Genomic DNA, 13,492 nt, shown 5'->3' with positions numbered 1-13,492 from the left:
AGATGGAGAAGGAATTCAGGCTTTGGGAACAGAGGTATGAAAAGGCAAGAAAATCCGGTGAGTACTGTAGAATGTGTTTTAGGAAGAATAAGTAATCCAGTGAGGCTTGGCTGTGGAGTATGTTGAAGGAAGTGACAGAGGGGTTTGGAAAGGTGATTGGAGCCAAAAATCTCCTTACGTGCAGTGTTAATAAAGGTGTCTGTTTTTAAGCGTGTAAGAGTCAGTAAGGGCTAAAGCAGTAGAGCGCACTGTTAATGCTTACATTTTGAAAGTGAATTCTCCTAGAAATAGAGTTTTAAGACTTCACCTAGGGAGTGCTTAAAAACAGATTCCTGGGCCCCACAGAAAACTAGCACAGTAAAAATCTCTGAAGAGCAGGGCCCAGGAATGGGTATTCTAGAAATACCTAAGGTGATTTTTCTTTTTGGCTTTATTGAGGTATGATTGGCATATAACATATACATTTAAGCTGTACAACATGATGGCTTGATATTCTTATATATTTCAAAAGTGATTATCACAATAGAATGAATATCTCTATCACCTTACATAATTACTGTTTTTTGGTATGTGGTGAGAACATTTAGGAACTACTCTCTTAGCAACTTGCAAGTATATAATACAATATTACTAACTATAATCACCATACTGCACATTAGATCCCCAGAACTTATTTATCTTAGAACTGGAAGTTTATACCCTTTGGCTAACATCTCCCTGTATTTCTTTCTCCCAGTCCCGGCAACCACCTTTCTACTTTATGTTTCTACAAGTATGTTTTTGTTGTTGTTGTTGTTCTGTTTTTTAAGAGAGAGCACCTGAGCGGTGGGGAGGAGGCAGGGAGGGGCAGAAGGAGAGGGAGAGAGAGAATCCCAAGCGGGCTCCATGCCCAGCATGGAGCCCAGTGCGGGACTCGATCTCATGACATGAACTGAAATCAAGAGTCAGACGCTTAACGGACTGAGCCAACTAGGTGTCCCTACAAGTTTGGCTTTTTTGGATTCCACATATAAGGGAGATCATACAGTAGTTTTTCTCTCTGACTTATTTCATCTAATACAATGCTCTCATTCCTTTTGTCCATGTTGTCACAAAAGTCAGGATTTCCTTCCTTTCCATAGCTGATACTATTCCACTGTATGTATATGATATGTTTTCTTTATTCATTCCTCCACTGATGGACACTTAGGAGGTTTCTAAGTCTCAGTCCTTACGAACAATGCTGCAGTGAACATGGAGTGCAGACCGCTCTTGAAGGTAATGATTTCATTTCCTTCCAATGTATGCCCATCTGGTGATCTCTTATGAGAATGTCTGAACACCTGTGTTTATATTTATATTTATTTTAAGGGAGAGCAGGGGTAATGGAGCTGAGATGCTGGGAGTCTCAGTTAGGGAGCTATCAGGGCTCCCAGTGAGGGCCTGAATGGGAGCAGTGGCAGTGCTGATGGTGGGGGAGGGCCAATCACAACCTGCTTCTAAAACAGAAACATTGGTAGGATGTTGGAGACCCGTTAGGCAGCGGGGTGAAGAAAGAGTCAGAAGGTGACATAAAGGTACTAGGGGGGCAATATTACTAGTGATGTCGAGAACTGGAGGGAACACTAGGTAGTAGCAGGTGGAGAGCTGGATGCCTGCATCTGAGGAGGTTGATGGGAGAGGTGGCCAGAGGCAGTAATGAATTTCATTTCAGGTATCTTATCTACTCTCCCTATTTTACCAATGACGAAAACTGAGGCTCAGAATGATAAAATGACTCATCTGAGCTCACAGAGCTAGTAGGTTAGTGGTAGAGTGGTAAGAGAATGTGCCCAGTCTAACAGAAAACCCAACTCACTTCCTTCTGTTGTTTCTTTGTCTATGTAGAAGATTCCCAGCTTGGTTATGCCCACTGAGAACATCTATAGAGTACTAATTACCAAGTGAAAATACCATTAAATACACATTATAGCTGTATTGCTTGTGTATATTTTTAACTGAGTCTGTGAAACCAAATGGACCATTTAAGGCTATTGGGGCAGAGGGCCAAGCGTTGATTTACTAGGAATATTTTAACTCTAGATGCAGAAAGCAGAAAGGGAACTTAGAGGTCAGCCAGAACAAATTCATTTTACAGGTGAGAAAACAGTTTCAAAAAGAGAAATGCATTTGTCTAAGGCTGCACTTGTAACCAATGATTAAAATGAAGACCCATGTCTTCTGACCATTCAATTTATTGCCTTCTGCAGCAAGATTGTCCAAATTATTACAGCAGCCATTGTATTAACTTTTGTGATTCAGTTCATTGCTTTGTCATTTAACTTTCCTGGAAGCTGACACTGAATCATGAGTCACATCGACATGGCCATGGATGTATGTGTAGAGCCTAAGAGAAATGGGAACCTACACGATGAATCAGATCATTTTTGGTGCAGGCATTCAGTATGACACTTCCTAGTATAGAAGTTCCTTAAGGGCAAAAGATATGTATTTGCAGCACAAAATACGGAGCCTGGACCTATTAGCTATTCAGTAAATGTGTGTTGAATGAGTGATATAGCCCCACTGGGAATTTTTGAACTATGTTTTTTGTTTGTTTGTTTGTTTCTGTTTTTGTTTTTGTTTGTCTTAATTACCTGTGATAAATTCATTAGGTCTCTACAATGCCCATATGTAGGCATTCATGGAAAGTCACCTGGTTCTCATTCTTTAATAAGAAACAACAGAGAGACTATCAGCTGACAAAGGAAGGATAAAATGTGAGCTCTGGAAACGCCCTTGTCTGAATGTGACCTCCTGCCAGAACACTGGAAATACAGACTTTTCAAGTCAGCAGGCCCAGTGACCTCAATATACTTTTTTCTCTTTGTTTCTGATCTGGCACACTTGCCCTCACAAACTCAAACACACACAGAGGCATACACACAAACACACAGATGTCCTTTTTGAATTCCTCCAGAGGTGTTAAGCCGATATATTGCTTTTTTGCTTAGTCTTAAAAATGACCCTTTGCCATATATTTGAACTGTAAAGGTCTTCCTTCTTGAAGATATCCTTATTCTACTATGAAAACCTCTGGACAAGCAGATTATTGAATAACCCATGACTTTGCTTTTCATCTGATTAGTTCTCTGCAAGGGATCATAAGACAACTGTACAAAGCCTAGAGGCCTTCAGAGTCCTGAATGATCACAGAAGGCTTTTTTCTCCCGTCTTCCCGAAATGTCATGGCCATCCTGAGCAGTATCAAAGGGGATCACTGTTTGTATTAGGAACTAAAAAAAGAAAGTAAAAGAAATTTAAAATTCATTTGGGAGAAATGAAAGTTCATCTGCGGGTTGTGTGTCATATGAAGAGCATTATACCACTTTCTTTCATTGGCTAGACAATTGTGGAGGAGTACAAAGAAAGGCTTCTATGGTAAATCCCGTGTAAGAGATGTTTTAGGATCATCATGTGCTGGCCCTTACAGGATGCTCTTCTCTCCAGTGATACATGCGTGGGCACACGGCTCACCCGCTAGGGCAGAACCTTGATCTGCATCCATTTTTACTAAGTGCTCGTGGATCATGTCCTCCAAATCTGTAATGCTCATGCCCATGTGAATCTAACAACCTGCCAAAGTATTTGTTAATGTGAATAAAAACTCAGCATCACAACACGTTGTGCTCAAAGTTAAGTGTGAAGTGTTCTTAGAGCTGTTGACCTGGATATTCTTAGATACCTGCCAGTTTTGGCATTTTATTCTTTTTTGCAACAAATTGGCTTATTAAATACACACCTTGCTTTGTTTTAATTTATATAACTTTCTAAGACTCTTACCATAAATAAATGACCAAATCAGAAGAAAAGGCCTTTGTCTTGTCCTATACTTCTGGAGTTTTGGGTTAAAAAGAAATAAACCCCGCCTTCATTAGCTCCTGTCTTCAGCTACTATTAGTGGCTAGAGTTACAAGCAATAGGATTCATTTCATCAGCCGAAATCCCAGTAATTTTTTTGTCATAAACTCTGCTCTGGAACTCTGATTTCATATTGTCTTTCTTAATTTTTAACATGCTGGAGAAAGGCAGGGAAATCTCAAGGGCCAGTTAGTTCTAAGGTCCCGTGCTGGGCGCTTTCCATATGTTGATTCATTTCATCCACACCACAGTCCTGTGAGGTACACATTCTTGCTGCCATTTTGCAGATGAGGAAGGCTAACCTTAGAGTGTTTAACAAACTGGCCAACATTTACTTAAAAAATGAAGAATCAGAGCAAAAGTGATTCTGATTGGTCTGAATAAGACCAATGCCTGCCTACCTAAATCCATCCTTCCTTCCTTCCTTCCTTCCTTCCTTCCTTCCTTCCTTCCTTCCTTCCTTCCTTCCTTCCTCTCTCTTTCTGTTTCTCTCTTTTTCTCTGTCAGAAGACTTTTCTTATTCAATAGATTGTAGAGTACTTAAGGGTAGAGGCCATCTAGTTTATTGTTGTATTCCAAGCAGGTAGTCCAGAAACTAGCATCAATGTAAATATCTGTTTTCTGTTCAGTTGAGTTGAGTGTGACCCTCTTGGTATGTAAGCCTGGAGGAGAGATAGTCAAAGACTAATGGTTTAGTAGTTGAGAGTATTCAATGTTGGCAAATGACTATGGGCTCTGGATTCACGAAGTTCAGATTTGCATTCCAGCTCCAAAGCTCATCATCTGTATACTTTGAACAAGTTATTTAGCCTCTTGAGGTCCAACTTTTTCACTGTAAAATGGAGATAGTAATTCTACCTTTATAATTACTTATGAAAACTGCATTTTTGATGGTTATTAAATATAAATAAATGCCAACCAACACTACCCTTAATTGGAATTGACTGTTGGCACCTTTTAACATATTTCATAATTTAGGTATGTTTGTTATGTTTATAATTTATAATCTATCACTCCACTAAAACGTAAGCTCTATGATGGCAGAGATTTTCACATTTTAATCATTGTATCCCAAGTACTTAAAACAGTATTGTCCAGTAGAATATCCAGTGATAATGGAAATGTTCTATATTGGAGTTGTCTAATTCTGTAGCCACTGGCCACATGTGGTTACTAAATACTTGAAATATGGGTAGCTAGTGTGACTGAGGAACTGAATTTTAAACTGTATTTAATTTTAATTAATTGAAGCCTAAGTAGCTGTTTGTGGCTAGTGGCATGCTGTTCTAGCACAGTTCTAGAACACTACATGCTATAAGAAAATACTTGTTAAATGAACAAATCCCTTCCAGATTCAAAGATGAAAAACAAAGCTGCGTGATTGTATCTTCCGCTTACTCTTTAAAGATAGATACTGAGGCACTTTACTGAGTGATCTGCTCATATAATAAAGGCCTCATGAGGTTCTGGTATGAAACTCAGTTTACAATTGTAATCAGGTTTTGATTTCTATTTCTTTTTGGTGTTAGGTCAAGAAAGATTTGGAAACATGACAAGGGTCTACTACCGAGAAGCTATGGGTGCATTTATCGTCTTTGATGTCACCAGGCCAGCTACATTTGAAGCGGTGACAAAGTGGAAAAATGATTTGGACTCCAAGTTAAGTCTCCCTAATGGCAAACCAGTTTCAGTGGTTTTGTTGGCCAACAAATGTGACCAGGGGAAGGACGTGCTCATAAACAATGGCCTGAAGATGGACCAGTTCTGCAAGGAGCATGGTTTCGTAGGATGGTTTGAAACGTCAGCAAAGGTAATGTGACCTTAAAGGATTAACTTACTAGGCAAGATTCCCACAGAAAATAATCATATCATCATCAGCATCATTATAATGATACTCATATGTGTTTGTCTAGTGGTTTATGGTTCCCAAATTGCTTGAAGCTCTTTCTGATTTCAAGGGGATGAGTGGGCAGGGTAGAAATTACTATCCACAATTTAAGATGATCTTGGCTAAGAGGGCAAAAAGTGACCTGGACATGGTCATAGTGATAATAGCTAATAACTTTGTTTGTTTATGGAGTGCTTATTATATGTCAGGCATGTTTTATATGCACATTCTCATCGAGTCCTCACACAGCCCTATGAGGTAAGTATGATTTTTAGAATGAATGAAAGAAATGGGTTCACATGCAGTGTCACTACCTTATCCCATGTATTAATTAATTTATGCCATCAACATTTAATATGATCCTCTGCCAGGAATTGTGCTTTGCCCTAGAAATGAAAAGATGGCAAGAACGCAGAGCTGTCACATTGGGAATACTGGCATAGTGGAGTAAGAAAGTAGATGGCAAGTGAAGAACATCGTGTGGTTTGGCACTGTTCACTCTCCTGGATGACAGAGGAGTAGCAGGGAGTGGGGCAGAGTCAGGGCTGGAAGATGAAGAATCTGATGTGGCATGATAAGTATATTATTCTTCCCATTATGCCCCAGGCTGCTATCTCATTTGTCAGATGTGTGGCTTTTGCTCTACTCCCTTTGTTTTTGCTTTTATTTTTGCATGTCAGTATCAGAGAGAGAGAGAAAAGTTTTTACGGTAAATTTTGAAAGTTAAAAAAAAAGCAAATTAGAAAAGTAAATGTTTCACTATATTTTTTTGCTGTTTTTGGTGGGCATATAAATATATTTTACATTAATATATTTTTAATGTACATATTTTAAATAAAACATAAATATATGTATATTTATATAAATATAAAATATATGAAAATTTATATATAATTTATAAATAAGTTGTATGTTGAAATATATTATTTATATAATATGTATCTTTTATATATAAATGTGGAAATATATTTTACATTATTAGGATTACATTCTGCATAGTTTTATATCATAATTTTCCTATTTTTATGTATTTGTGGAAAACATATTTAAGACTTACGGAGCATAGGCACTGGGCTAGGTATTTGGAATTCAGCTGTGAATAAGATAGATATTGTCTCTCTACTTCTGGAAATCACACTAAGGCCTTATTGTAAACATTTATGCAATCATTAAAGAACGGTTTGAAAATATAACGAATGTCATTCAAATAGACTGAGGAGGACTCTTTGACCCGTTTTATGCTAGAGAGCAGAATGGTCAGATTTTCCCAGGGACTAGGGAAAGACGGGAGGCAAGTCAATCTGGAAACAGAGTAGTCATTGCGTTCCTATGGGAAAATACCAAGGCTTTGAACAAGGATAAATGCTATAGGGATTGGAAAGAAATACCTGATTTGAGACTCTGACTGAAGTTTATTTTTGGTTTTTTAAATATTTTATTTAAAATCAATTTCCCAACATATAACATAACACCCAGTACTCATCCCAATAAGTGCACTCCGTAGCGCCATCAACCAGTCACCCCATCCCCCCACCCTCCTCCTTCAAGTTGATTTTTTTTAAGATTTCATTTATCTCTTTGAGAAAGAGAGAGAGAGAAGAGAGAGAGAACACAAGCAGGGGGAAGGGGCAGAGGAAGGAGGGAGAAGCAGATTCCCTTCTGAGCAGGGAGCCCAGAATAGGGCTCTATCCCAGGACCTGGAGATCCTGGAGATCATGACCTGATCCAAAGGTAGAAGCTTAAGTAACTCAGCCACCCAGGCACTCCTCAATGAAGTTTGAACACCATCAGGGATTAAGCAACTGCTTGGGTTGGGGGATGATGGCGATGGAGAGGAGGATGGTGGTGTCACTTTTCGGTCATAGTTGGGATATTCTTTTATTCTGGCCATGTCCTGGACAGTTTTGGTGCCTGCCTCCTTTCAGTCATGTCTCTGAGCTGGCCTGAGTCTGGAAGTTGCTACTTCCAGAAGTTCCTGGTGGTTTTGCCTTCCTTCTTGGCACACTAGAATGCTTTTCTCCTTCTCTCTTCCAAAACCCTTTGTTTCCCCTATTTCTTAGGATTTTTCCTTGGATTCAGGACATAGTATCCATCATTTGCTGCCATCTTTCTACTTTTCTTGTCATTGAATCTTTTTGATTTGTTTGTTTGGGGGATGATTCTTGTAAAGAGAGAAATGTAGAGCAAACTCACAGGTCTGATGAGGTTACAGAATTTGAGAAATACGACTTTGTTTTTTTTTAAATGCAGGGCTTGAACTCATGGCTCTGAGATCAAGACCTAAGCAGAGATCAAGAGTTGGCTGCTTAACTGACTGAGCCACCCAGGTGCCTTAGAAATAGGACATTTTTTATAGTTTAATTTTCGGACATTCTTCTGGCTTTTTCATTTTAAATTGCAAAATGTATGTGAATTCACCTATTCCCCTTATTTCTTAGCTCCACACTCAGTTTTGTTCTATGGCTTCTGCATATCCCTTCACGTTTCTTTCTTTCAAAAGAATTGCTCTCCTGCATGCAAACTCTAGGTACAGGGGTAGAAGAAGAGGATTTTACAGAACTTCTTCTCTTAATAGATTACTTTACATCTGAAGGGTAAACTGAAATGAGTGACTTATATCTATATGGTGAGGGAGTCTTCCATCACTAATTCACTCATTCATTCATTCATTCATTCATTCATCCAACAAATGTCATTAAACACCTCTTCTGTACCAGGCTTTGGAAATACAAAGATGTATAAAACAGACAAAATCTTGACCTCATGGATAATGATAACAAATAATAAAATGTAAGTAAAATATATAGGGTAGGATAGGGGATGTGGTAGCCAGAGAGAGAGAGAGAGAGAGAGAGAGGAGGAAGAAAGAAAAGAAAAGACCTATGAATTTGTAGGGAGGGCTGAAGTTGCTTGTGGACCAAAGGACCTCCTAGACATTTTCTTTTACCTCACTCTGACATTTCTTGCTCAACCACGGCATTCAAACTCTGCTTAAGAGCATGAGGTTCATTAACTTAAGGCCTGACTGACCCACTGTACTTAGGGGATTTTTAATCCTCCAAATCCCTGCCAGTGTAAACTTTGAAGAGAAGCTTTGTACAGAGAGAGGGTGGAGGGATTTCACAAGCCTGAAGTGTGCTGAAATGCTAAAAAGGGTACAAGGCCTCATTGTACTGCATTCAATGTCATCTTCCCTCCAAACATACCGCTATTGAAGTTGTCCTGAAAGTCTTAATAATGAACATGCCTTCCCAATGCCAGGTTAGTATTCAAAGTTAACATCTAGAATCTCAGGAACAATACTGCAGCATTGACACTGGAGTGTCAAACTGCTCAAAAAGTCTTTTTAAAAGACCTCTGATAAAACTCTGCTTAATTTCTGAGGCTAGTATTACAGCATTTACAAAACAGGCCCAGACCAGACTGTCTACCTGAAGACAAGATGGAAGCATTTGGATACTGTGATCCACTGCTTCTTTGATTACAATGTTTGGGATCAGGGAGCATTTCCCATAGAGATCTTACTCTAAGAAAGTGAATCTACTAATAATTAAAGTCCTTTTGTGTGATCCCATAATCATTCAGTCTGGTCATCGACATCTGATTTCCTTTTTTTTTTTTTTTTTTTAAAGTCTCTAAAACTTCGAATGAGCCAAAGGCCATCACCTTTGGCTTTGTCCCCATGGCCACATCCTGAAGCAACCCTGTATCCTGGCCATTTCTGAAGCTGAAACTTCCAGGGTGTTAGAAGACTTTGTCTTTGGGATTAGCTTCCATCTTGCTGCTGACACTCCTGCTGAGGGAAATTTGCTGTCTTGCTCTTCAGTCTTCTGGAATAACTTTCCAAGAGTTTTCTTTCCTTTCTTTTGTCTTTTTTTAAAAGATTTTATTTCTTTATTCATGAGAGACAAAGAGAGACAGGCAGAGACATAGCAGAGGGAGAAGCAGACTCCTTGCAGGGAGCCTGATGCAGGACTCGATCCTTGGCCCCAGGATCACTACCTGAGCTGAAGGCAGGTGCTCAGCAGCTGAGCCACCCAGGCATTCCTCCATGAGAGTTTTCATGTTTCATTGCTATTGCTGGAACACTCATGGTAGCCTCTGACTATGAATTAGGAGAGAAAAAGTAAAATGTATGCTAGCTTGCATCTCTGATTTTTACACCATCTCTTCAAATATTAAAACCAAAGGAATAAAAGGGAAAACTCTCTCTTAAGTCGAATGTTCTTTAGTTTTCAACCTTTGCATTCTTGTCCTTTCTCAGCCATGTTTACTTGAATTCTACTTGCAGACTCACTAGGACCAGATAATGTATACTTGTGGTGATCACATGTCCCACTTTCCAAGGACACTCCTGCCTTATCCTACTGTCCTAGAATAATTATGATAACACCCCCATTCCTGGTTTGTAATTTAGATTTGCTCAGTCACCCCATAGATCAGGAGCTCTAGTACATCTCACTGCTAAAGTATGCTTTAACTCTAATAATGTCTATTTTATGCAGTCTTGTGCCCAAGCCAGTCTTTACTGGTAGATTTGTCTCTTTAGGATGACAGCCTTGGTCTGTTCTTGTTGGAGCATCCACAACATTGGGAGTCCTATCTTCTGGGCCCTTCTCAGTGGCCGATAGGGTCCTGCTACCTGCTGACCCATATATCTGTATGTTGTGTTGTTGCCTGAATCTCCACCAGTTGCTCCTTTAGGATTCACTTTCTGGCCACACCCGCCCATCTTTTAGGGTTGTCAAGAGCATTAAGGACATAATGTATATTTTATGCCTGATCACACATATACACCATACCTGCCCCTCAAACATAACGTCCCTATCATCTGTTCCCACAGCCCATCTGCTGGTGTAGATGTCACCATCCATACTTAGCTCTGATGCACACAACAGCAGCACTTGGTGGAAAGGTCTGTTTCTATATCTCAGTCCTTGCCAGGCTGTTCCACACTGCATTTATTGTGAGGGGGTCCATGTGTGGGTATGTTCAGAAACAGGACACCAGGAAAATGCCTTGGTGGATGGGAAGTAGTGGAACGGTAATATTTAGCCAGCGGTGGTGGTAGGAACCAAGGGCACAGAAAGAACCACAGTGCCCTTTCTTCATGCTCCCCTCCACCTCGTGCCCTACTCCTGGCAGATTTCTGTCCTATGTATAGTGACTTTTTAGCCCCACTCCCTTTCTCAGAATGTTCTCAAATCAATGAGTACTCCAGGAAGAAACTTTCTTACATTAAACTCCACTCAATTTTAGTCTCCCCCACCACCCCCCGCACAGTTAAAAAGAAAAATGCTGATGTGTGTCCTTCTGGGAGAAGGAGTATATTCAGTAGTGTTCTCTATAAGAAGTTATTCATTTTTTCAAGGAGGAGTTGGTGGTCCTTAGTATAGTGGATATTTTTCATGTGTTTGGATTTCTAGCAATTAATACACGTTTGCTATCTTCGGGGAGCTTCTAGCCATAGCAGGCTTACCTCTTCAGGAAGAACCCATAAAACTTTCTTCTTTTACTTTCTTTGCAGCCAGAGCACAGGCATCTGACCTAGATTCCACCAGTCATACTGGTTGAGCAACTAGACGCAGAAGGTGCAAGTCAAAATCCACTTTTTGGTAGTGGGGTGCGTAGGTGGAGGCAGAACAGGCATCAGTCCTTGGGAGACAGCAGAACTTGTGCCTGACCCAGAAAGAGAATCAGTGCTGGCCCCGGGGACAGTTGCATTCAAGTTGAGCTCCTTGAAGCTTCACAGATTTACAGGACCCAGTACTCCATGGTGGCTGGCAGCTGTGTCCTCATCAGGCTTGTTTTATGTGGGGTTTGAGTTTCTGGAAGCTTAGGCTTGAACCTCTTTATTTACACTGCTGAATAATTCTGCAAGCTACACAATATCCCTTGAATAAACTGTTTCATATTTAGCCAGCTTCAGATTCTGCATTTTGCCACTGAGAACCTGGATTAACACACATGGTCAAATACATTTGAGAAAGCCAACCTGAACAACTGCTTCTCTTATTGTGGGATTTCTCAGAACTTCGATATTCTAATGTACATTCTGAGTCTCCAGAAGAACCATGGCTGTATTTTTTTTTTTATTTTTGCTCTATGTTAGCTTATGACAAGATTTTTCTGCATGTGAACCTCATTCAACAGTAGTCTGTACTGCATGGTGCTATGAACCTATGGAGTAGGCTTTATTATTATTTGCCATTTGAAAGAAAAAAAAGTTGAGACGTAGGTGACTTCCCTAAAGCTGTATAACTACTATCTTATTTTTATTTATTCTAACATACTCTTTTTGTTCTTTCACATGTTAACATTTCAAAATCAAAATATGCCCTAGAGCCAGTGTGGATTTCTAAAATAATGGTGTGCCAGACAAATAATAGCTTTTTCTAGTATCTCCTTCAAGAGGGGACTACATCATGCATCAGTTCCTAAATATATTTATCATGTAGAACACTTAAAAAAAATAAAGATTGTATTTATTTATTCATGAGAGACACAAAGAGAGAGAGAGGCAGAAACAGGCATAGGGAGATGCAGGCTCCTCCCCACTTAACCAAATAGAGGGACTTGCTTAAATTCTGGTCTAGATTTCTTATTTAAAGGGAAAGTTTTCTGTGTTTCATTGTTTACTGAGTTCTTTATTATTATTATTATTATTATTATTATTATTATTATTCAGGCTGAAATATGCAGCAATTAAAAAGTGACTAGTTTTTCTGGGAGCTGCTTGAAGAGTAGTATCACATAGCATTTATTTTATAGGCTTCTAGAAAATAGGCACTTAGAAACATAATGTACTTATACACTTTGGAAACGCATAGATAATTGCACCTGGGTATGGGTGGAGAGTCATTCTAATTCACTTTTTAATGGAGTAAATATAGAACACCATTAAAAAAAACCTTTTATTTTTATATTGGGTAGTAGGCCATCTCTGATTATTCCCATTTTTCAAATGTCAAGCCATGAAAATATTCTTGACAGTCACTAGTACATTCACTGATTCAACACAATTTGTATTGAGTGACTGTCCAGGTCTGTGCTGTGAATGATGTATATTAAGGCCTTTCTGAGTTCAAAGCATGCTATGAGGTACCAGCTCTTAAAGTGTCAGAATTTCCTATAGGAAATAGATATTCCAGGTTTTAGGCATCCATTGCCAAAGAATTTAGATGAGGTTGTAGGATGTGCCTTCACTGACTTACTTGCTTCTGGCACACTTAACCCTGGATTTTTAGCTCATTTGATTAGAGCTCTGTACTTAGGGACATAAAAGGAAGGGCCCCATCTGAAATCTAAAATTGGAAGAAAGTTAGAAGACATCATTTAAAGGACATGATGGCCAGGGGCCTGGGTGGCTAAATTGGTTAAGCAGCTGATTCTTGGTTTCAACTCAGGTCATTATCTCAGGGTCCTGGGATTGAGCCTTGTGTCAGGCTCTGTGCTCAGCAGGGACTCTGCTTGAGATTCTCTCTCCCTCTCTCTCTCCCTGCCTCTCTCCCTGCTCTGTCTCTCTCAAATGAAATCTTCAAATTATTTTTAAAAATAATGGAAATGGTGGTAGTACTTAATGGTCACAACTGTTTCATACTCCAGTCTGGAGTACAACCATTTGAATCATTGCTTCTGACAGATTCCTAATGCCCTACAATGAAAAATGGGAATGGTTTCTTAAGTTGAGAGTATCCTAAGTACAATATCCTCAAACTCAAACTA

At 39.4% G+C, this 13,492-nt stretch overlaps 1 protein-coding gene across 1 annotated transcript in view; it reads left to right on the top strand.

The window, feature by feature from the left end:
- Nucleotides 1-13,492, top strand: part of RAB38 (RAB38, member RAS oncogene family) — a 55,548-nt gene that overhangs the window by 18,077 nt on the left and 23,979 nt on the right. Inside the window, exon 2 of the mRNA XM_077867368.1 lies at nt 5,409-5,689. Within this exon, the coding sequence (XP_077723494.1) occupies nt 5,409-5,689 (281 nt within the window). The remainder of the gene's footprint in view (nt 1-5,408; nt 5,690-13,492) is intronic.

The sequence above is a fragment of the Canis aureus genome, chromosome 23 (genome assembly GCF_053574225.1).
Source record: "Canis aureus isolate CA01 chromosome 23, VMU_Caureus_v.1.0, whole genome shotgun sequence".
Classification (NCBI taxonomy): Eukaryota; Metazoa; Chordata; class Mammalia; order Carnivora; family Canidae; genus Canis; species Canis aureus.
This window is presented reverse-complemented; position numbering and strand designations above follow the sequence as displayed.